Raw genomic sequence first — 25,492 nt, 5'->3', positions numbered from 1 at the left:
ACTTAATACTGTTGCTATCTTAATTATTTTCTGCCGATATATCGTTACAGTGTTTCGATATAATTTTGGTATTTTGTATTTTAATATGTAGGCATTTTAGTTATTGCTGTGTGCGGCCACACTGCTGTTTATTTATGTTTAGTCGCTGCTGTCGAAAATTATTGCACATTTTAGTTTTATCAAATTAAATGTAGCATTGAACAAAAAATGCAGCTATAAAACTAAACAAATTGATATCGCAACACGAAAAGCAGAAAGTTTATTCGGCATCGGCAGCAGCAGTGACGCGACATTTGGTACGGTATTGAGTGGCCGTGTGTGTTTTTCTAGTGTCTGCGGCGCTGTTGAGACCCAGAAATAGAAATTCTCTTGCCAAACGAAAAAGGCACTGTGTTATATATATATACAGATGTATTTGTATGTATTTACATATGTATATTGAGTGAAAGCGCGTGTTTTAGTCATATTTATGCGCGTGCCTAGGCAAATGCGCTCCGGCGGCGACAGCAGCCGCGCTAGATAAAAGCAAAAAGCAAAAAAAAAAGTTGTGCGGGGAGCAGCAGCCAAAAGGGGGCTTCGCCTCATTACTCATCCGTCTATTTTGTGCGTGCAAAAACGACAAACGAAACAACAACAACAACGATTACACACAACGAACGACGACAAGCAGCAGAGGCGCAACAAATGTTTGTTAAAACGTAACAAAGTTAAAGGTAAGATTAGAATTTAAGCAGAAGCTGAGCTTCCAACAGAGTTGCATAGATCTAGGCGGGCTGCAGGCTGACTCATAGGTGGCAACGCTCAACTATTGCATAGGCAAAGTTCAGTGGCATCGCCCATTCACCGCAATTGGATGCGTCACACAAACTACACACACTCATACAGCCAAAGCGCATCTCTATGACGAAACCCAGATGGACGACGTAACATGTCAACCTAAGTAATATTTCACTTAAGGACATTTTCCTTTTAAAAGCATTTCATGCAACGTATCTTGAAAGCCAACTGTCATGACAGGTCATCAGAAGAGTCCTGGATGAAAATGTCATCCATGGCACTTCTGACAATTTCAGGATGAAAAAATAATGAAAAACTCATGCCGTAAACAGCATAAAATTTCCAACTGGGTTTCTGCTGCTGCTGCTTGGCGCTGCATTGTCTACGCTGCCCGACTGCAGCTCTGCCCGAAGAAGAAGAAGAAGAAGCAGCAGCAGCAGCAAAGCGCAATTTCAACACATTTCCTGCTACGCTTTTTCTAGCAAATGTTATTTATTGCCAAGCTGAAGTTGTTGCACTCTGCAAAAGGTTGAAGTGCCCGCCACTTATGCTGTACATAATCCATAGGGTCAATAGCTGGCAGGCAGTCAGGCCGTCTTCAAGTGGAAATGCTCCGTCCTCGACGTTGTTTGTTTGTGCTGGGCAAATGACACCACAAAGGAGTCCTTTAGGAGTCGCACAGCCACTGCAGTGGCCACAAAGAACACACGACACGGCATCTTGCCACCCCACACACAGGCCCAAAGTCAATCCCCCAGCAAACAAATTTGAACTGTTGCCAAAAAAAAAAACAGACTTGTGCACGTTTACAAAAAAAAAAAATGGAAGAAAATAATTTCGTCATTTTATATTATTTATATATATAAGGATTTGCAATGAACATAGAGTCGGAGGAGACAAAAGAAGCTACGTCCATTTCCTGCTTTTCCTGGCGGTTGGAAAAGCTTAAAGTGCGAGCTTTAAGTAACGCATAGAACTGGTCGAGTTTAGATAGAAATCCAGATGGTATCCTAGAGAGTAAAGTTGAACTGAAATAATAGCTCTTAATTTTATAAACTCTACTCGATCTTAGGGAAAACGAGTTATAACAAAATTTTGTCGAAAATCAATATCTATACATAAAAAGCTGGTTATTTATTGATTGATTGACTGATTGATGATAACGTATGGCCCAATTAATTTTTTACTATATTTAGTTACCTTTAATGACGTAAGTGAAATCTAGTTTCACACCTTTCCGACAATTCACTTTATTTGGTGAAAGATGGGGATCAAATTTTTAATGAGCAATCTGCCGATCGACTTCAAATTGATGTAAAAGCTCTCCAATACAAAATAATTTAATAAGTATTTTATCGATTTCGAAAAATTGGGGAATAATTAATTTTAGGTTTCAAGGAAAACTCATTGACGCGCAAAGCCGGACAACGTTAGCTAGTATTACATATATATGCCCGACGCCCGACTTGTCTCATTATTTGATTGTTGATTTTTAAAAATGTCTTCAGAGTTATTTTTCTTAAAGAAATATAAATATATATTTAAATAAAAAAGCTATAAGAATATATATTTACTTATATTATATTTGCTGCATGATGCTTGACGTAAATACTGGATATTTAATGACTTCATCTTAGCCCAAATATGTCATTGACTCTCCCTTTTCATTTATTAATATTATATTTCTTTTGCCTTGTCAAAACATTTCAACTGTTTGTTGAGCATTTAGAACTGTTTCATAAATGAAATGCACTGTCTGCGGCATTCGAATTCAGTTTCGATCGCATTATTATTGTTATTTTTGCGCATTAATGAAAGCGTTTCATGAATATTTCCCTCCCAACCAAACAGAGAAAAACAAATACAACAACATTCGGAACTTTTGTGCCTTCGTTTTGTCAGTTTTCTGAATGCAAAGCAAATATTATTTCCACCCTATAAAGTTGCAAAGAGGGCATGATAATTATGCCATGCAGTATGTAACTATTGGGGGAATGATGTATTCAATTATATATATCTTTGATGTAGATGAAGAGCCAAGTCGGAACTACAAAATCTAGAGACTGGTAATTTGAAGAATGTATTCTTTTTTGTCGATATCTTTTCCTGTTTTCATAGTGTCCATAAATATCGATTTTTAATTACTATTTTAAGAATAACACGAAAATTATAAGAACTAGATACGCCAATCTTGTATAGTATATATGAATATTTCACATTTTGAATATTTCCCTCATTTTCCGCAAAGCTTATATTTATATATTTTTTTTTAGGGGATTTACGCAATTCTGTGTGTCATGTTTCAGTCTAAAAAACTAATAAAGATCGGACTATAAATACCGAAGTTAATCAAGAACGTAATTCCTTGATGGAAGGAAGCTAGAATTTTTGTAGAAGTAGCTTGCGGTTGCGTTCAGGGTATCCCCTAGTCGGGCATACCCAATTAGAACACTCTTGTTTTTCCTTCGCTGTTTGCTGCTGACCTCGTTTTTGTGTCGATGTGATACAAAATATGCCACATTCGGTTAGCAATTCGATATTTCGTTTTGAACAAATTATGAACTGCTCGCCCACACTAGAACAAGAAGAAGAACGAGAAAATAAAGAACATTAAAGTGAATAATAACATGAACTTCCACACAGCCCACTTGAAACTCGACAAATGGGGGCGTCCGATTGGAAGTCTGTCTCTGTCGCTGTTTTTGTAGTGTGTTTATAAATAGAGATGCAATCAAATTATATTGTGGCCATAATTCTCTATTCTGAAATGCAATCTCAAGTGCCCCAAACTTAAAACTCAGCAGAACCAGAACCAGCCGTGACAAGATTTTACTGGCTGTCGAACTGCATTCGTTTGGTTTTTGGTGTGTTTGTGTTTTTCTTTTCTTGTCTGTGATTTTTCCTGTGTGTTTTCTTTGCATTTTCTTTGACTTTGTGCTGTGATTTGTTTTTCTTGTGTACAAATCTTACATAGATTGTATAGTTTTGCCTTTTTCAATTCTTTCACACCTACCCAAAGATTATTTTTGTTTTTTTGTTTACATTTTCTTGGGGTTTTCATGTTCTGTCGCCCAAAATGTAGAACCGTAAGCAGAAAGGAAAATAGAAAGAGTGCCATGTGAATTTCCCTCATCAAATTGCGCACTTCCGGAAGCTGTTTCAGCATCATCATCCTCATAATTATAATTATCTGCACGATCTGTCGTTCATATTGTTTCGCTTTTTTTTTTTTTTTTTGTTTTTGTGTCCGAGCTCTCTATACCCTGCATAAATATTGTTTCGCGGAACATAAACATGTGATGCTAACGACGAACAAGTATCGCTAAGCAGATACGTTTACGATAGTCAAAATGTTTATACTACAAACAAGTAACGTTGCAATTCGTTGCTATCGACTGCGGGATACCCTGTAGTACAGCATAAAGCAGGTTGAATAGAGTCTTGGGGGTTCATTAAACTTAGGAACTACACAGATTTGGGATTTACGAATGCGTTTCAGAGCGTTCAGCTGTAGAGTATCGAAGAATCTATTGAAGAATCTATCTATCCTTTTGGAGGGCATGGCCTAAAGATAGAGAAAGTATATCAACTCTAAGGCGAGTTTTGCCTTAGTTGCCGTGCTATCGCCAAATTATCGCTGGGAAGATAAAAAGGCGATATCAATTTTTTTTAGCTTATTGACTATCGTATAAAGATAGCCTAAAGCTAGAGTTTGTATATTAATGATATGGGAAATTTAGCATAAATTACCGTGCTATCGCCAAACTATCGCTGGGCAGATAAAAAAGCGATACACATTTTTTTAGCTTTTGGCTAACGTGGCCCGACGATAGCGTATGTAGATCAAGTATATGGGTTGTTTAGCTTACTTGCCGAGCTATCGCCGAATTATCGCTAGGAAGATAAAAAAGAGATACTCATTTTTTTAGCTTTTGGTTATCGTACACTAACCTTGTGCTCTTTTTAAGTGTTTTCCAAGTTTTGGATATACTTTAAAAAGTTTACAGGGTAAACATATATCAGTCTGTACTCTCGTAGTTTATGTATGTGTGTGTGTTTGAGCGTGTGTGTGGATGCACTTCTTGTCGCTTTGGCGGCACTGAATGACGCCTCCTCCAACTGTTCTTGCTGTTGTTGTTGTGGCTGCTGTTGCCATCTCCGTCGGCGCCATGTGCAAGTTTAATGAATTAATTAAAATTTTGTTTGGCATACGGCTGCGTCGACTGCGACCGCGACTGCGACGCGGTCGCGTCTCTTTGTGTGCTCGGGCATGACCTCTGCTTGCATCATTTTGACTGTCGCTGGCGGCCATGCACATTGATGAGCTGCAATATAGTCTACCTACGGAAATTTATTTTTTGTTGCTGATTGTTTTCCCCAGCCATAGACATTATGCTATTTCAGGGTTACGCTCTCCACTAATTTATTGTGCTTGAAGTCGAAGAGGATTGAATAGATAAGAGGAATATGAATATATATTTAGAAATATATTTGACTAAATGCTATGGCTTAGGAATCACATATAAATTAGGTGTTTTTTCTGATTTTAATTTTCCACGCATTTTCCACACTTTTAGGTGGATTCAAAAAGAAGAGCTTAAGCTCACTTTGAATAGGTTTAAATCTAGACTTTTAGACTGGAGTTCAAAGGCGTTCGCATAAAAATCAAAAGAGGTGCCATAGAACTCTTCTTAAATACTTTTCCCAGCCTCTAGGGTGGTATATTTCGATCCTTTGTCCGAGTTTTGACTTAAGTTATTATTGAAAATGATTTATTTCCAGCTGCTTAACATTTAAATTAATTTCTTATAAATTTCTCTATTGCAAATGTTTATCTCTTTTGCAAATATATTTCTAATTTCATAAAACAGTTCGCAGCAAGATTTTATTGCTTTTCATACCAAAACCTGTTGCTCACTGATCTCACTTTGGAATACGAATTGCGAATCATGCATAAACATACACAAACTGATTGGGACAGGTGAATTGCCGTTAAATATACACAAAATTTTCCCCAAATATTTCCACACATTTTGTCATTTTCAAGTTCCTAAACGATTACCCATAAATGTGACGCATTTTCTTAGCTCTTCTGATGCCAACTGTTTTTCCCATCTTTTTCACGATTTAGCTAAAACATTTTTATGGATTTTCTCAAAACAAAGAAAAACACCATGATAATATTTCTCAATGAAAAGGAAAATGCTCAGGCACACACAAATAGCCCCCCGCCCCCCACCTTTCCCCCCTATACCCTATACCCTGAAATAATAGACCAACCTGCGCGTGCTGTTGTTTCGCATTCCCCATACACGATGCTGATTCCGATTCGGGTTCTGATTTTGATTGCCTCGTTTTGTCATGTGTGTGTTTTTCATGAAAATATGCGCTGCATCCGGCCATATAGACTATATAGCAGATATATGTGTATAAATATGTGAGTATGTTAAGTATTTAGCAAGAGGCTATGCGATCATTAAAAGAGTGCCAGAGAGCGTGAGAGAGAGCACAGCACATACTTTGTGACAGCCAGTGTTGGCTAATTTTGGGCAGCAGAAAAAGCTAGTTGGAAAGGAAGATGAGAAATAATACAATTTTTATATTATTGAAATAGAATACTTATTGAATAAGTTTGAGAATGTTTTATTGATTTGTATTTGGCTGGTGTGAAAATATTTGAAATATTTTTTAAACTGTAACAAAAGCTATAATATTCGCTTTGGCTATATATTTTTTAATGTTAATAAGAATATATAGCTGCAATATCCCAGAGTACAACTTGCAATGTCTTTAGAAAACTTTTCATACAACTTCCATACATCAGGTATTGTCAAAGTTAAAGTAATGCGTTAAAAAGTTAAACGACAGTGTTGACAAACGCTGGAATATTTTACAGCTAAGGGATGTCAGGCTCATCTCATTTAATAGACAAATATTTATATATCTCTTTGAAGTTGGTTAGATAAGTATTGATTTTTTTTATAATATTAAAATATAGTATTGAAAAAAAAAGCTGGATATGTCGCTCTCCGCTTATTTCAAATATTTGCTACTTTCAAAAAAGAGCCAGATTTGGTGGGAAAATAATGCAAAGCTGGCAACACTGGCGACAGTGTAAAGCCGTGAAAATTTTCGGGTTGCCATTTTTACCGTTCTGTCGGCCGTGGCTGTCGCCAATCGCCGCTGTCGCAGTTTTGTGGAAGCGATGAACGCGTGCGGTGCAGCCAAATGTGAAAAGCGGCGGAAAATTCGTGCAATTGATGGTTGAACAGGCGCAAAAGACGAAGAGCCTTATACAAGTGCATATTAAAGTGCGTGTGTGTGGGTGTAAAAAACAACAGAATTCAACATTTTTTTTTATAAATGTGACCTTGTCTGAAAAATTATCTTCTCTTGGCCATAATCAGCTGTCGTATAAGCCCCAAAGCCAATTGAACATATTGTGAAACACTCTCGTTAAATACCTGTAATGGAACAAATTGTGTGTGCTTTTTTTGGCAAGTGTCTGGGCCCACTATTTCTGTTTTCTATATACACATATATATACCAGATATCGCCTGATTTCCATTGGCATATGGGAAGTCGGCACATCAAGATTTATATTTTTTCGTCGCGCTGTTATTTTTGGATGCGAACCACATTTTTGCCAAAATACAGGAAAATTCTATCTTAAACATGTTTTTCTTTCATATTTCTGCGGTTATTCATATGAAGCAAAAACAAAACAATATTTGATTAATCTGGAATAAATATAATAAAAATATTCTAAAAAATTTCGCAGCGATTCGCAATTGTTTGACATGCACATAAAATTAGCTCAAAAAACTAAAGAGAACCTGTTGCTCCCACACATTTTCATAAAGATTGTTTATATATTAATAAAAATTTCTAGAAAATGCAGAATAATCTGGCGACAAATTAAAGAAATCTTTTCGAAAACGGATCATCTCCAAGCTTCCTGCAATCTGACTAAAAGAAACATATTGTTAGCAAATACAAGAAATAGATCATCCAGAAGCAGGAAACAATAGGGAACTTTTAAGCCAGATTAATAGAACTTAGAGGTAGATCAATAGATGAATAAATCAACATATCTCAACTGATCTATATAGGAAGGGGATCAACTGTCTTTAAAGTAAGAGGATTAACTGTTCTATATAGGAAAATCAACTGATCTATATAGGAAGAGGATCAACTGATCTGTATAGGAGGAGGACCAACTGATCTATATAGGAATATCAATAGATCTTATGAATAAATCAACAGATCTAAAAGGTAATCAGCTGACCTATATAGCAAGATCAATTGATCTATATTGGAAAATCAATTGATGATATGGATAGATCAATGGATCTTAAAAATGTATTAATAGATATTATAGGTAGATCAATAGATATTACAGGAAAATCAACTGATCTATATAGGAAGATCAATTGATCCTATGGATAGATCAATAAATCTTATTGATAGACCAATAAAATACAAATATGTAGAATATCAACTGACACAGGTAATCATTGATAGGAAAATCCAGAGATTTCATCTATAGATCAATAGATCTTATAAGGTAGATCTCAAAGGTAGATCAACTGATCTTATAGTCAAACCAATTGTTCTTATGTGAAGATCAGTAGATCTCTGGGTAGATTAATAGATCTCTTGGGTAGATTAATTCATCTCATGAGTAGATTATTAGATCTTAAAAGTTGATCAATAGATCTTAAAAGTTGATCAATAGATTTTATAGGTAGATTAATAGATCTAAAAGCTTGCAATTGGCAGGGCCTTAGTCACAATGAAAACAATTAGAAAGAAAATATTTCCAACTATAATTTATCATGTTCGTAATCTGCTCACTTGCTTCTTATCTAATCGGAGTAACTTTGCACCCAAAAATATTCAAGAAAGAAAAAACATAAAGAAACAAACTGCATTTAAGAATAAGAAGAGGAATAGTTGGATCATTTTTATAGCTCCCCAGAGTCTCGCAGTATATAAAATGGATTTGTTGCGATCACCACATATTAACTTACAATCAAAATAAAGCATCCACAAAATCGTTTTTATATGCAACATATTGTATTTTTGTGCCCCAAAACTGAACTTTTTTTTTTTTTTTTTTTTTGTATTTTTGGGCTATTAAGTTTTAGGATCTTGTGTAGAACGCTTGAGTTAATTTTCGAACATATCGTAAAAAGTGCGCTCGTAAATTTGTTTTGAAACCCCTGAAACGGTCAATCTGTTGCTGTTGTTGTTTATGATTTATATACCGCTTTTAAAGAAAACAATAATTCATTCAATTCTTTATTGCCTTCGAGCAAAAAAAAATTCGACATTTCGTAATCACAATTTCTAAAGGCTTTCGGCGCCTTCGGCCTTGGCCACAGATCGTTCCCAACGGTTTCACGAGTCTTCCAGTTTATAAAATAAAATGTCAAGAATGTTTTTCCTCTTTTTTTTTTTATTTCTGCGACCGAACAGATGTTTTTTCCGAAAATGACTTTTGGCCATAATAATGATATGGCAAGCGCTAAAAATGAATTGGAATGAAGAACGCATTCGCGTGGGTGCCATAAAAGAGCGCAATTCTTCAGACATATATATAGTATAGCTAATTGATAGATAGATATATGACGGCTCTTTAGAAAATTTCATTGAACTATTTCACGATATGCACACGCTGATTTTTCAAGTTCAACAAACATGAACTGTGAACTAACACAGCAAAAAAATTTGGCTTCAATTTAAAGTGAAATCATTTTTGGACTAAAATTTGATATCACAATTTAAATTGATACTTTTTATGGGCTGAAATGAACAGCAGTATTGGTAAAATATTCGAAATATCAATTTAAATAGTATTAAAATATTAACAATTAAAAACATAATATTATTGTGGCCTATAAATTTGTGAATTTTTAAAATTTAAATACCAGTTAGAACATTTGATTTTATTTCGATTCCCTTTATTTTGCCTTTAAAGTTAAAAATTATTTTAAATGAAAACCACATAATCCAGGTCAGCAAACCTAACAAAAAATATGTCGGGGGTTCGGTTCATGATTCGGAACCAATTCCCTGTAGGTTCCGTTTGTAAAACCGGTTCGGAACTCGAACAGAGCTTTCGGTTTGTCAGAAACTTAATTTATGCTCAGGTTGGGTTCAAACCGCGTTTGCATCCAGGGATATAACATTTAGGATATTTTGATTAGGTTTATTTACTTTTGCGAAAAGTTCCATAGAGAACTTCTATTTTTCTTAAATAATATTGAAAGTCCAAAATAGTTTCAATTGAAAATAAATTAATTAAATTTTCTTTTAAACACCGTAATATTTATTTATCTTCTTCTGATTTGTTACAGCTGACGGAAATTAGAGCAGGATTTTGAACGAAGTTGGCAGGAGTGCAATCAAAAAATGGAGCAACCATTGATTGTGCGCGCCGAATACTCGTTTATGGGCAGCAACAACGATGAGCTGTGCTTCAAGAAGGGCGACCTGATTACGGTGACACAACGCGAGGATGGCGGCTGGTGGGAGGGCACACTGAACGAAAAGACTGGCTGGTTTCCCAGCAACTATGTGAACGAGTACAAGGCCCAATTGCCGCTGGCCGAGACCATACGACCGCCCGAAGAGATACAAGAATACCGATCTGTGGTGCTCAAGGATCTGCTCGATTCGGAGCGTGCCCATGTGGCCGAGCTGCAGGGACTGCTGGAGAATTTCCTGGAGCCCATGCAGCAGACGCAAATGTGAGTAGTATAAATTAAGCCAAAAATCAAATGGATTCCTAATTATCTTCACTCACTCCTCACAGACTCAGCCAGGATGAGTACGCGCAGCTGATGTGCAACTTTGTGGAGGTGGTGCACACCCACAAGGAGCTGCTCACACAGATTGAGGAGTGCAACGATCGTGTGGGTAAACTATTTCTAACCAGTGCGCCGCTCATGAAAAAAGTGCACCAAGCCTACTGTGCCGCACACCCGAAGGCCATAGTCATACTGGACAAGTACAAGTGAGTGTCGTTTCAATAGAGAGATTTAAACCAGAGCCCCGAACCATTATCTTGATCGAGCGAGTCAAGTCTCAAACTTGTTCGACTCGCGCAGAGGTCGAACTGAACGAGCTCGAACATGTTGCAGCCTTGAGCAAATTGAACTTCGTTTATTCGAATGCGTATCCGAACTTGTTGAAATGAATTACACGAGGCAGGGCTCTAATTCAACTTCCACTTTACTCACTTTTTATTCCATTAACAGGGATGAGCTGGAGAAGTATATGGAGCGTCAGGGCGCTGCCACGCCCGGTCTGTTAGTGCTCACCACCGGCCTGTCCAAGCCGTTTCGCCGCCTGGACAAGTACTCGGCCATGCTGCAGGAGCTGGAGCGTCACATGGAGAGCAGTCATCCGGATCGCGGTGATACACAGCGCAGCGTGGCCGTTTACAAGGACATTGCGGCCACCTGTTCGGCGACGCGACGCCAAAAGGAGCTCGAGCTGCAGGTGCTCACGGGTCCGGTGCGCAACTGGCAAGGTCAGGAGCTAAGCACCTTGGGCGATATCATACACATGGGCAGCGTGGCTGTGGGTCCAGATCACCGCGATCGCTATTTTGTGCTATTTCCACAAACGCTGCTCATACTAAGCGTTAGCCAGCGCATGAGCGCCTTCATCTATGAGGTGAGCCTGGCAAGCATATAGTCCCAAATGAATATAATTAAAAATCATTTCATGTACAGGGTAAATTACCGTTGACGGGCATCATTGTGAATCGCCTGGAGGATACGGATGCCATAAAGCATGCCTTTGAGATTAGCAGTCCGCTTATCGATCGCATTGTCGCCGTCTGCCAGGGCCCCAACGAGGCCAACAAGTGGGTGGAGCTGCTCAATGCCAACAATCCCAGTCTGCCCATGGGCATCAAGCGTCAGCTGAGTAATTTGAGCAACTCGTCGCTGGGCGGACAGCAGCTGAATGCGTCGCATGTAAGTGCTGAGTTTAAGGCCCGTTTTCACATGCACTTGGCAAGTTTTACAGGCACTTTGCAATGTAGTTTAACCTGGTTACGTTCAGTCTGGCCACAAAGTCGCAAAAGAACCTAATAGAAATGTCGTATGCATGGGATATTTTTGCAAGAAAAAGAAACAAAAGTTTTATATTAATGGAAAAGTCGGAGAATTTCCCAGGGTAGTTCGGCTTTACTGTGTGCTGTGCCAAGAACTTTGCCAAGAGCATATGCTAACGTGCCTTAATTTAGAATATATATAGAAATTGTAGAAGCTTTCATTACTGTTCCACATCTTTGTCAACCTTGGCAACTGAGCAGCTCAGTCAGCATCTGGACGCGCGCGGCTATTGCACCCGTTTCTCGCTGTGCGCCTACTACAGTCAGCCGCAGCAGCAGCGTCCGCTTCTGACACTGCCGCCCAGTAATTATCCACCGACGGCGCCTTATGCCAATTTGAGTGCGCATTTTGCCCGGCTGGTGCGCGCCGGTCGGCTGAGGAGCGCCATTGTGAAGATGCTGCTGTATCCGCAGGCGCGTCAGAGCATCGATCTCAAGCGGATTGCGTTGCGAAAGAAGCGCTGCCACAAGGCCACGGCCAAGCTGCTCAAGGATATCAATGCCAATGTGCAGGAGTCAATGGAGCTGGAACGTCAGGATGCCTTTGAGCTGCCCACGGATTCGGAGAGCTATGACGATGAGTACGACGATGAATATTTGCACAGCTGCAATTCGGATCCGTTTGAGTATGTGCGCTTCTATCAGAACCGGCCCGTCGAATCCACGTGCAATTCCACGTGCACTTTTGTGGATCATGGCAAGCAGCGTCACAGCAGCTCCATAAATCTAATCAAGCTGGATTCGCTGGATGCGGACGAGCTGCTCGTGCAGCATGAGCTCAAAAAGGAATCGCTCGTCATTGGCTCCAAGGCGTTGCGTGCGCTGGCACGCAAATCCACGGAGCGCAACTCCAGTGTGCATACCTCGACGGCTACGATTAATTTGGGTGGCTCCAGCATAACCAACTGCCTCGAGGAGGAGCTGGAGGGGGAGCTGGAAGAGGAGCAGCTAATGGAGCTGCAATCGCAACCCTCCACGCTGCAGCAGCAAAGCTCCGATGCGAGCTCCTTGTATGGCGCACGGTTGGGCGGCGCCTTTACGGCCTGCGAGAATTTGGCCAGCATGCACGATGATCTCAGCCAGACGCAGCTGGTGAAGCGTCCACCTGCCGCCGCCGCCGCCGCGACGCAGCTGCTGCCCGGCTCACCCACCGAACGGCACAGCATGCCCAGCATATTTGTGGGCAATCGTTTCAATCGCTGCACCGACACGGAAGTCTATGTGCCCAGCTGGCGTGAACGCCACGAGCAACAGCAGAATCAAAGCGTCGATGCCCAGCTGCTCGACGAGCAGCAGACGGAGGACGAGGAGTGTGTGCACTCCAGCACCATGGACCTGCCCGCCGCTTGTCTCAATGCGCCCGATCAGCTGCAGGCGGAGCTGCTCTATAACTACGAACAGGCCGTGGCCAGCACGGAGCAGCAGCGGCAGGAGAAGCAGCTGCGGCAGCGTGCATCCCACAAAAGTGACAGTCCCAGCACGGGCAACACACGCGATGAGCCCGCCGCGCGCAGCAGCTCCAGCAACGAGCTGTGCATAGAAGCGAGTGGCGCCAGACAGCGGGATTCTAAGCGAGATTCCATTAGACGCTGCATCAGCTATCAATACCTTCAGATGAATCCAAGTGCTGCGCCGCCGCCACGACCTCCTCCACCAGCTGGACGGGGGCAGCAGCAGCCGGCGCTGCATGGCCAATGCAAGTGCCGCTGCTGCGAGAGCTCGCAGTGTCCCAGTCCGCGTTCCAGTGACAGCGGCATGGCCGGCAGCTGCACCATAGCCTCGCCGGATCCGCCCAGTGCCGAGTGCTGTGGCGTGGATGTGCTCGATCATGTGGAGCCGGAGCGGCGTTTTGATGTCTGCGGCATGTTTCGTGAAAAGTTTCTAACGCCCGAGCAAACGCAGGAGCAGCAGGTGGAGGAGGCGGAGGAGGAGGAGGCGTCACTGCCACAGGCACAGCCACAGCCACAGCCGGAGCTACCTGCCACGCCCAGCAATCAAATAGCGCCCACAAAATTCCAAATCAATACAAAAAGTATTTTTCTGCCCAGCTCCAGTTCCATGGATGAAGCTGCGCCCACAACAAATGGCCTACAATTCAGCGGCAGCTGCTCCGCAGATGAGCTTCACATGGAGACACGTCCCACCTTTCGGTCCGGAATGTATGCGCACTGGTGGAAGAAGGAACGTCTGCCGCCGGAGGTGCTGCGCGGCATAGCCAGCGCGTACAACAAGCGACTGCCCAGCGGCAGCAAGGATTCCAATTGCTCAACCGGCTCCATATGCTCCAGCTGCTATTGCTCGCTGGGCGCCAGCGGGTTTAGTGAGGGCGCCATTTACTGTTCCATGTGCCACAATTGCGGCGATTATGCGGCCAGCACGGGCACCACAAACACAACGACTACCACATCCTCGACCTGCTCGAATTGTCCGGTTTGCAGCGAGGAGGATATGGATCTCAGCCAGGCGGCGCGCCGGGATGCCTTTGCATCCGCACGGCCATCGTATTCCACGTCGCTCGATTGCCCCATTTGTGCGGCACGCGTAGCTTTAGCAACCGAAGAAGGCAAGCAAACCGAAGTGAGACGCCTGGCCAGGTCGCCGGGATGAATCACATCCGGGTGGCATCTGGCATGGCGCACGTTTGTTTCTGTGCACGACATGTTCCGTTTTGATTGTTTTGTAAATTCGTTTTGCTCTCACACGTTCCTCCACATCATCTTCTAATTCAATTTGGCAAATGCAGCACGCCCAAAATTTTTCGAATCATTTCAATTCATTTGAACGAATCTGCTTTCCACTCAAAGTCGAAACATTCAGTCATCCCAAAAACATGCCTTTGACTAACCTCCTTTAATTGCGGAGAGTGCAGACGATCTGCCACTCTTTGTGATTGGAACTAATTCAAGCTTAATTCAATTAGGATTTTTTTCGAACTAGTTCAGAAGAGAAGGTTTTTAGCTGACATTACAAGTGAACCCAAATAACATTTCCAATGTCTTTTTTTGAAATTAGATCAATATAATTGAAGCTAGTTCGCCATAGAGCTCTTGTCTGATAAAGAATTTTGCTTTTGAGTTCACTTTAGGTATCCCTATTTAAAGTAATTATTCAGGTGCATTTTGAACCAGATACATTGTTTAGTTCTAGTTCCAGAAAGGTTTTAAAACAGGAAATTTAGACTAGTTCTAAAAAGTTGTAAGCCGGAATTTTAGACTAGTTCCAAAAAGGTTTAAACAGGAAATTTAGACTAGTTCCAACAAATTTTAAAACTGGAACTTTAGACTAGTTCAAAAAAGGTTGAAAACAGGAATTTTAGACTAGTTTCAAAAAAGTTTAACATCAAAAACCAGTGTATTCTATTTATCAAAATTTTTTTCAATCTAATTATTTTAAATAACAATGGATGTTTTCGTTATGAATCCATAGAGTGGGATATTTGAGCTAGTTCAAATGAATATTTTAATCTATCAAAAATTTATATTCAAACTATATGCTCAACCCAAAACCAAAAGAATCAATTGACAAGCCATATATTTGTTACGAACGGAACTTGAACTAGTTCAAATGAACAATTTACATACTGAACGAGTTCATAATCAGTTGCATATATTGTGTGAACTACATGCAATTATTAATGTTTGACTTCTTAGACAATTTGGTATTCAAAATGAACTAGTTCGTGAACTACAGCTGGCTTTACCCACATCCAACACCCACCTACTGCAAACGTTGCGCCCACTAACTAATTTCTGGCGTTCGATTTGCATTCGAGTTACGAAAAATATAATTAAATTAAAGCTAAACGAATTACAAAACATTTATCTAACGCTACAGCAACACAGAAAAGACAAAAAAAAAAAACAGAAACAAACTCATTCGATTTGATTTGCTTGCTGAAGCTTTGCTCGCTGCGCTGCTGCACGATGGAGGACAGCCTGTTGTTGTTGTTGTTGTTGTTTTTGATGTTGATGTTGCAATTGTTGCTGCTGTTACTGTTGCTGTCAGCTGCCAAGTACTCTCTCATCAGAACTAACTAAAGCCGCCCATATATATCATTATTTTAGTCAAGTTTGAAGTCACTTTATTGAATGAATTTATGTGTTGGTTTTCTTGCAGATGTCTCCGCCATCGAGCCACAGCCTGTTGCTGCCGCCCGGCAGCCGCAATCAGACGCCCAACGGCAACAGCAACAGCCAGCAACAGTTGGCGGGAGCGAGTGCGGCGGCCACAGCGATGTCACAACACAAACGGAGCCTGTCGTTCAATCATCACCTCAGCTACAACCAGTACACGCACACTCAGCCTCCACAACATCATCTGCATCCACCACAACCACCAAGTCTACCAAGTCATCTGGGGGCGCTAAGCCACAAATCAAATTTAGCCCCGACACCAAACAGCAAGACAGCAGCGGCCACCACGGAAAACAGTCAGGCGGCAATCCAAGCAGCGGTGGCGGCGGCAGCAGCAGCGCAGGCGGCGGTGGCAACGGGGGCGCCAAACGCAAGGAAAGGAAGCACAAAGGGTAAGTCCTCTGTGCAGTGTTGTCAAACTCGCTTCATTTCCGTTCAAAACAAGCTTTTTGTGAGAGTGAAAAAATCGATGACATCTGGCGGGAGATTGAATATCTGATATCCTTACCAATACTTGTTAGTCCAATAAGATTGCCTGCAGCGTTTTGCAACACTATAATTCAACATAACCTTAGAGCCTCACCCTATTTTCCCCAAGGGTGTGGATTCTTTAAAACGTATGAAAAACGACTCTAATAAATTTGTACATAGATCTTTAAAAACTACTTGAATATCGATTGGTTGATAAAACGAGAAAAAAAGAAAAACGTAAGCTCCTTTTCCAACGATTTTCCACCAGGGGAATTTTCCAACACAGTATTTTCTGAGTGTGCACTTGCATCAAACTGTGATAAATGTAGTTTCCTAGCTCTTCCAGTTTGGCCTGTGCGTTAATCGTCAATCAGTCAGTCAGTCAATCAACCCACGTGATCCTCCGGAACTAGTTCTTTTTTGCTGCCTTACAAAAATATGCAACACTTGTGTCCTCTGCTTTACATCCAACTCATATATATCTCTACTTCCAGCTAACTGGACCATCAGCTGTTTGCGTCCGACGCCGCCCTTGCGGCCTAGTTTGTTGAATACAATCAGCGGTTCGAACTCTGGTTCCGGCTCCGGTTCTGGTTCCGGTTCGGGCAGCTCCAACAACGCTTTGGCCAGCTATTGCAGCGGTCGCAAGAATCAGCCCACATTTGAGGAGGACGCTTTAGTATTGCGCGTCTTCGAGGGCTACTGCGCCGCCTATCAGAACAGCGCCCGGAATACCATACACTCGGGTAAGTACCGCCGATCTCCCATGTGTTTTATCTAGAAAAAGTCAAGAAAAAAAAAACAAACGAATGCAGCTAAGCAATTTCTGTGTGTCTAATTCTTTTATTCGCACTTGTGCTCAAGTTTTACATTTTAAGTTTTTTCCATCATCAAGAAAATGTTGTAGCCAAATATGCTTTACCTCACACAACCACACACACACACACACATAAATACAAGATACACACATACACAAAACACGCCCACTTAAATGTGCAAAGCTGCTAAAAAGAATTAAAAAAATTTTATTATTACATTTGTTGGTTTGGTTTCATTTTTAACAAATTAGTTAAACGTTTCACAAGAAGAAAAAATTCAATTTTAATAAAAATAATCAAGAAGTTTTACACCAAAATTGTATTAGTTTATAAGCAAACAAATTGTTTAACTATCGAACCAAAAAAAAAAAACCAGAGAGAGAGAGAGAGAGTAGAGCTCTAATTAAAAATTTAATAAGTACCATACATATATGCGTAATTGTTTAACTTTTTAATTTTAACAATTGGATATTCGTAATAGAACTTAGAAATAACTTTAACAGCTAAATGGTTTTTATATATTTGATTTGGATTTAATTTATATGATTTGTAAGTGTTAAGAATTCTGGCAGTTAGCGCTCATTCAAATTGGATTTAACGAAGTATTCAACATGTAATAATATCTATGCTAATGTGTGTTTGGTCTCTTATACAATACATACATATAATAAAAATATATAATATTTGTTTAAATTTACCATTACTTATGTACAAATCAGTTGATATTTATTTAGCTTTCGCCTGATCATTTATACACTACTCATTGTCATTATCATTACCATTAGCATTATCATTATCATTACTCTTATCATTAGTCATTAGTCATAAGTCTTGTATATTATATGTGGGGCGCATTCAGAAGGGCATTTATCGTTCAATGATACTCTGTGTAGTTGTTAGCATTCTCTGAACAATTTTTGTTAGTGGTTCCGGTTCACAATTCGAACAAATGCTTCACGTTTTGATTCCACTTTTACACGTGGTTTTAAACGTTTGTAGACCAGACTTGTGTTTCAATATTTGGTCACACTTTTTTACTAAGCAATTAATTTGCTATATTTAAATGTATAATTTAAATTTATCGAAATTAAATAGGTTTACTAATGAAAATTCATTACAAAATTTCTGAAACAAAAAAAGGTTCTATATTAATAGAGTAATAGATAGATATATATAAAGGAATCAATTTTAAAACAATTTTTTTTAAAAACATAAAGTTCCTTTTAATTACAAACTCAGATATTTTTTTGAGCTAATGATTCGCTTCTATGTTTCGGATTCGAACCGGCTTGCAGCATTCTCTATAATATGATATCTTATTTAATTATGCATTTAGCAGCTTAATTTATAGATCATTGTTTCGGTTTACGCTTCTGACTGCGCCCAATATATATTTATTCAAGATTGATTTTTGTTCACACGACTTTCCACAGACCGAATTCTGTTACGCCCGTCTTCCATGTTCAGTTTGTTGGCATACCTCTATTAAGCTACCTTTTGGTTATGGTGTTTTTTATTCCCCTATTCGTTTGCTTTTTCTCAAATCCCGCCTAACTTTTATGAACTGTTGTCCCGCTTATGTTCTACCTCATTTTGCTGGTCCTGGTTTTATGTACAACTTTTACACCCGCGCACACACCCATTCACACACACACACCCACACACCCACACACCCATACATACCCTGGCCTCGTTCAATGTATTGTTGTTGTCCAATTTTTTTTTCTGTTTTTCTCTCTCAATTTTTTGTCCATTTTTATGTGTTCGTTGTGGCCTTTCGTTTTTCCTGTTGTCGTTGTTGGTATTTCGTTTTTCGTTCTTCAAATATCTTCATTTTCTCTCTTTGTCTTTCACGCCTCTGCAACGTACTCTAAAACGACAACCAACAACAACTATAACTCGACCTCAACTATGTAGCCTTGCAGCCGTGGACGCCCTGCTTGCCCATACGCGGCGGCAAGCTGAAAACGAGCAAAACCTTCTCGACCTCCAATCCGCAGCTGCCTTTTATAGCCAACGCGTCGCACCTGACACAGCAACAAAAACAACAACAGCAACAACAGCTGTTGCTGCAACAGCAGCAACATCACCCGCAGCAGCAGCAACAACAACAACGTCTGCAACAAACGCGGCAACATTCGGCAGGCAGCCTGAACTCCTCGTTTATTTGGCGTGAGGCGAGTCCCAATAGCTTCAATTTGTACTCCAGTTCGGTGGGCTCCTCTTTGAATACAGCGCCCGCTCAGCGCTACTCCTTAACCGGCGCGGGCGGCGGCATGCCCAGCATCAAGGATTATCAGCGGGCTCTGTCCGAGGAGCGTGCCACGCGCAAATCCCTGAATCGCCTGAAGAGCGGCTTCGGCTCCGGCTATGACAATGTGTGCACCTCGCCGCTGCTGCCGCGCAAGAGCAAGCCGTCGCCCAAGCTGCTGGTACAGCAGAGCAGCTATTCGCGCGGCACGACCATTGTGAAGCCGAATCCGGATGGGACAGCCGGGCATCCGGGCCTCTATGACAGACGCCTGAATCGCTCCTTCGAGACGTCCACATCGCATCGCTATGCGGGCTTCGGCGGCGGCTATCTGATGAACTGCGGCGGCGCGCTGCGCACCAGCACCCTGCAGCGCAGCACGCCGCAGCTGGCGGGCGGCGAGAGATCGGACGAGAGCGATGTGGAGCGTGCTGAACACGGCGGCTGTACTGCCTCGCTCCTGCGCAACGGCGGCGCCCATGCGAACGCGACGACGGGCACATTGGAACTCAATCCGGATGGCACCAAACGGCAATCGGGCAGCTGGTGTTGCGGTAATTTTGTGATGAAGCAGTGGCGCAAGATCAACCATCTCTGAGTAGTAGTCCGTGTGTGTGTGGCATGTTCTCATCTCTCGACCACGCCCCATTCGCTTCATACAATACGCATTCATAGCTGACGCCTGCTGCTGCTGCTGCGCTCGCTTTGCTTTGAATGCGCCCGCTCTGCAGCCGTATATATATACATATATATTATATAGCTGCCATATAATAAACAGATTTTATTTTATTTCAATTTGCCGCTGCTCAATGCAAAGAACATCATAAGCTTAGTTCAATTGAGGCAATCTTTAATAGTTAAGTGAGGCTGCCAACTCTGTGTGTCTCTAGTTACTGTGTGCCTAGTTATAATAATTCTTAAAGCAGACCTGTAAAACGTTTCAATTCCTGATCGATGACAACTTAGACTAGTATTTTTTAAATACTAGCAAAATTTTAAATTCCAACTCGTAGGATTGAGCATTATACTCATTAGCAATGCAAGGAATGCCCCTAATGAAATTCTTTTTCATGGCTTTTTTTTTTTATACATTTTTTTATACTCTTAGTGAATATACAAAAGTTTTAAAATTAAAGAAAAGATTTTTATATTTACAAGTATTTATTAAACAGAATTTAAAAAAAAAAAAATGTTAAACAATTTTTTAAATTAATCAAAAAAAATATTTTAGAAATTTTTTTTAATTAATCAAAATTTAATTAAAAAAAATATTTAAATAATTTTTAAAATTTAAAAATTATCTTAACAATAGAGATTTATTAAATTAAAACAACATTTCGATTAGTTTCAAGCGAGACAAAACTCAATTTAATATTTAGGCTATATATCTTTAATTGTTTTGATATTTGTTGTGCTTGATTAACTATTCTAAAAAAAGTTAGAATTTAATAATTCGTCAAACAATCAAAGGAATACCCCTAGAAATTTTCTTATATAAATGTTTTATGTAAAAGTTTTTATATAATATTTTTTTCAACACAATTTATTAACTTTTTTAATATTTATTAGCAACGTTTTTAATGCTCTTTGAATCTTTTAAAACTAAAAAGAAAACTTCCCATAAACAATTTTACAGGTCTGCTTGAGTGTAATTGTGTGTAGTTGTCTGAGCTATTTTATGTGTGTATTTTTTTTTTTTCAATACCATATAGTAAACATAAGTTGAGTGATCTTTAAACTAGTTAGGTGCAATAGACATCAAAAAAAGACTCAGCCAAAAAAAGACTAGCTAACAAAATTTGATTGGATATTGTAGAGTAAAGTTTTGAACTACTTAGCATGCCGCCGACTACAACTTGCCCCCTTTTAGTTACTCGTACTTGAAGTGCAACTGCAGCTGGTTCCTGATCCTGATACTTAAAGCGAGAGATCCTGTTAGTGATCCTTAAATCAGCGATGCTTTACATTTTCCGTCCAAGGCTTTTTATACGCGGAACACTCTATATATACTAGACTCTAAACTATATATATTTATATATGAATATTTGTGACTTGATATACATGATTTGCCATAGCTTTTAATAATACCTATGTAGCTTATAAACGTCTAATCCTAGCAGTGATATTTTCTTTGTGCTTAAACGAGAGTTTTGGGGGCGGCCCAGTGAAAGTTCTTTGTTACCTGCCTAGCAAAAAAAAAAAAAAAAACAAAAACAACAAAAACAGATCAAAAGAATGTGCAATGTGTAATCAAAAATGAGTTGAAATGCTTTAAATGTTAGTCAAAGTACTTGGCAATAACTAGAAACTAACTAAAAAAAAAAAAACATAAAACAATTTAAATAAATTAAAGAAAGTACATTGTTGTTGTGCATTATATTAAAAACAGAAATCAAAAATATGCTGTAAGTGTTTTGTGAAACGTTGTCTAACCAAATACAATTACCATCTAACTATATTAATTATGATAAATGCGTTTATACGTTTGTATTGTATTGAGATTTGAATTTACTTCATTTCAATGAAATTAAAAACCAAAATTTCAAATAAAATCATTTATATTATCAAGAGTTTTGTTGTATTTTGTATTTGTATTTGTGTCTGTGTGGTAATCTCTTTATAAAGAAAATATAAATATACATAACATTAACATAATTTAATTACAATCGATTGTAGATTCGTTTCTAATTTATTTCACTGTAGCTCACGAAATTCTAGTCAACTATTTTGTTAAATCTATAGATCAAATTATTTGTTGCACTTCAAGAATCCAAAATTTCAAGGAGTTGCGATTGCTGAGCAGTTAAAAATAGTATTGATATGTATGTTAAAAAGTAAAAGCAACAACTTTTCATTTTTGTTAAGAGTAGAGCACATTCAAAATAGGATATAACACATTATATGCAGCTATTCAAATAATGTAACATGCCACAACATAAATCACAAATATACTCAACAACAACATATCACAATAATACTCCAAATATATACTTAAAACACATCGTATACCTATAATACTCATAAAATCACCTGCAACATTACACATACTCATAGTACTCATTCGAAAAAAAAGAGTACTTATGATATTCACTTAAAATATGCAAAATGCTCATTATATTTAATTGACACATATTACATACTCATATTACTCACTTGATTTATATCATATACTCATTAATACTTATAATACTCACTTGAAACATATTAAATACTCATTATACTCATTTAAAACTTATCACATACTCATAGTACTCACTTGAAACATATCAAATATTAATACATATCACATATTCATTGTATTCCTTTAAAAAATATCACATTTTCATAATCTTCACTAAAGTAACACTCATTATATCCATTTTGAAATGCTTCTTGCCTAGTTACACATAACACTAACATAGTATTTCCGTTTATTCCATTCTCTTTTTTTGTTGTTGTTGATAACCTCACAAACATCCAATTCCAATGGCAGGCCTTGAGAATGAAGATATGACACCGACTTTGCGCCAACTGTGGACCGCCATACGACAGATGCAGCAGGACATGTCACAGATCAAGCTGCAGATCAACGAGGAGCGGGCGCTGCGTGCGGACTTGCAGCAGCTGTTGATGCAACATCTGGAGACGAGCAGTGTCAGCAGCGGGGCAAATACGCCCAAATGTTGACTATGTGAAATGTAAATGAACCCGAAAACGGATTCCCACTGAAACAAAACCCGCCGCTGCTTTCAGCTTTAAACTAAGAAATCCTCTTTTTGTTTTGGCAACCTAGGCAGCTGGTCAATAGAGAGAGAATGTGTACCAAAAAGAAAAACTAAAAACAAAAAAAAATTATACAATTATTTAATTACTTAATATGAACCTTAGAAATTTGCAAAAGCATATAATCCTATATATTTATTTGTGTATTTGTGAGTGACTTTGTGGACGACAATACGCCAACTGTATGTACAATTGTTGAGCAGCTGTTCTAGCTATTTATCTAACCAGTTAAGAGATTCGCTTGTTTATTATTTAGGCAATGCAATTTATAAACAATATATATATATATATTTATTATATAATGATCTTTCAACGATTTTTAGCTACTAGTTTATACATTATTTTGTAATCGTTTAAGATCTTGGTGTGTGTGAACTGTGTCCATCAGAAGTTTTTCTATTTGATTCTGTACAAGTATTGAAATTTGATAAATAGGTAAAAAATAACATGAACAAAACTCTGAAAATGTGCCAATGTTTTAGTATTTAAACTAAAACAAAATGTAAAACAACTCTCAATGTTGTATTTATTATGTAGTAAATTTAATTAAAACGTGTATACAAAATCAAAAGAAATTAATTATAATATTTACTTACATCTATTTCAGCTGTGTAGCCTTGTGTTTTTTTGGCCGTATTGTGCTCGTATTTGAGATATACAGATTTTTGTAGCATATTTTCGGGCGCTGTTGACAAAATAATATTTCTCTGAGTAATTTTAGGCGCTTAAGAAAAATCTGATAAACATATAAACATGGAATTTAAGGAATATTCCAGGATTAATTAAATAAAACATTTTTTTTTAAATATACTTATAAAAAGCTTAATAGTTACAGACAAAGAAAAATAACAATACCTTCATATATACAAATTTCTAAAAATTACCTAACGAACTTTTTTTGTTTTTGTTTGTGAGACATATAAGTATATATAAGTATTGGCTGGAAAAGTATTTCTGACAGTTCCAGTAATATAAAGGTTTTTTTTTTTGTAATTCTTTGGAAATGTTTTTGAGAAAACTAGCTACTAAAATTCGCTAGAATTCTCGGACGGTTCCTATATTATAAAGCTTGAAAAAAAGCTACATTTAATTAATAAGAAAAGCAGAAATAATATAAAATACCTTTAAAATCGAGCACAGCTGTTTCCGTTTTTATTTTCGCCTAAATTCTAGTTTGGCAAATAATGTATGCCAAGCAAATAGTTAATTGTTAAGCTAACTGTGTACTTAATGTTAGTTTGTTGATTTTATGTTTAAGATAGCAGCTGCTGCTAGATAAATACGCGCGTAAACAATTTAACCAGTGTGAAACAATGTAAAACAATGTCTGAGTGTAACTGGAAAATTGCTGCTTTGACAATTTGCCGCATAGTTTTTGAATGCTTTTAGTTTTTCCGCTCTGCTTCGCGCAGACAGTGTGCCTGTGTGTGTGTGTGTGTGTTTGTGTGTGTGTGTGTGTATCTGGCAGATACATTCGTCAGTTGTGGCGCACATAATGAGATTACAATCAAGTCGCTGGCGACAAATGAGTGACAAGCTCTGTGGCAGCTGCAACAACAGCAACAAAGTTTTAGTATGTCAGCCAGGAGCCAAGAACAATAGAGCTCTGCATTATATTTGGGGCCTCGTCTATCTGTCACATGGACTTCCCTCCTTGGCCGACGCCGGCTGTGAATCGCTGTCTAAGCTGCTGCTGTTGCCTCTCACATATTTTGTTTATCTTGGTGCCAAGGCGGATGACAATGACGGAAGTTTTCGTTTGCAGAAATTCGAATACCCTGTTGCCATTGAAAAACGATTGAAACAAAGGGCATATTGCAAGAGGATGGGGTAAGTTACAGACACAAAGTTGAGTATATAAATTATCGCATTATTTATTATTATTCGCATATTAAAATTGTTCCTTTTGTCCACATTTCCTGAAATCAATAAATATTTATTTTTGTAGCCTAGATCTTCAAGATGGTTCTATATAAGATTAATATTTTTCTCGTTTGTTCCCATTTCCTAAAATCGACAAATAACGATTTATAGTCTAGATTAAGATGGTTTCGATAATTATTTATTATATTATTATTTTGACCGTTTGCCCCCATTTCCTTAAATCGATATATATCGATGCATAGCCCAGAATATTTCGATAATTTTA

General features: G+C 38.8%; 1 protein-coding gene across 4 annotated transcripts; it reads left to right on the top strand.

Moving 5' to 3' along the window:
- The first annotated feature begins 104 nt into the window (after positions 1-104).
- RtGEF (Rho-type guanine nucleotide exchange factor) lies at positions 105-23,928 on the top strand. 4 transcript variants are annotated; one of them, XM_064684425.1, is made up of 9 exons: positions 113-713; positions 10,140-10,532; positions 10,598-10,798; positions 11,043-11,463; positions 11,523-11,768; positions 16,025-16,433; positions 17,007-17,258; positions 19,248-20,135; positions 23,054-23,928. In XM_064684425.1, the coding sequence occupies exons 2-9, from the start codon at positions 10,195-10,197 to the stop codon at positions 23,245-23,247; spliced, it is 2,949 nt and encodes a 982-aa protein (XP_064540495.1). In that variant the 5' UTR covers positions 113-713; positions 10,140-10,194; the 3' UTR covers positions 23,248-23,928. The 4 variants fall into 4 exon arrangements, with proteins under 4 accessions (XP_064540494.1, XP_064540493.1, XP_064540495.1 ...); XM_064684424.1 differs by lacking the exons at positions 19,248-20,135; positions 23,054-23,928 and adding an exon at positions 12,110-14,471 and having other exon boundaries at positions 105-713; positions 10,154-10,532; positions 17,007-17,147; XM_064684423.1 differs by lacking the exons at positions 19,248-20,135; positions 23,054-23,928 and adding an exon at positions 12,110-14,471 and having other exon boundaries at positions 105-713; positions 17,007-17,147.
- Positions 23,929-25,492: the final 1,564 nt, after the last annotated feature.

Source organism: Drosophila montana, unplaced genomic scaffold, assembly GCF_035044405.1.
Source record: "Drosophila montana isolate Dmon_TW-CO22-7 unplaced genomic scaffold, ASM3504440v1 contig_2747_1, whole genome shotgun sequence".
Taxonomy (NCBI): domain Eukaryota; kingdom Metazoa; phylum Arthropoda; class Insecta; order Diptera; family Drosophilidae; genus Drosophila; species Drosophila montana.
The sequence above is the reverse complement of the archived record's forward strand: the minus strand, read 5'-3'. Positions and strand labels throughout refer to the sequence as shown.

Bases quoted from the DNA above. Each gene is read 5' to 3' on its own strand.
- RtGEF (XM_064684424.1), top strand. From the start codon at position 10,195: ATGGAGCAACCATTGATTGTGCGCGCCGAATACTCGTTTATGGGCAGC. The intron at 10,533-10,597 runs GTGAGTAGTATA...CACTCCTCACAG, and splicing joins CCCATGCAGCAGACGCAAAT to ACTCAGCCAGGATGAGTACG. The intron at 11,464-11,522 runs GTGAGCCTGGCA...TTTCATGTACAG, and splicing joins TGAGCGCCTTCATCTATGAG to GGTAAATTACCGTTGACGGG.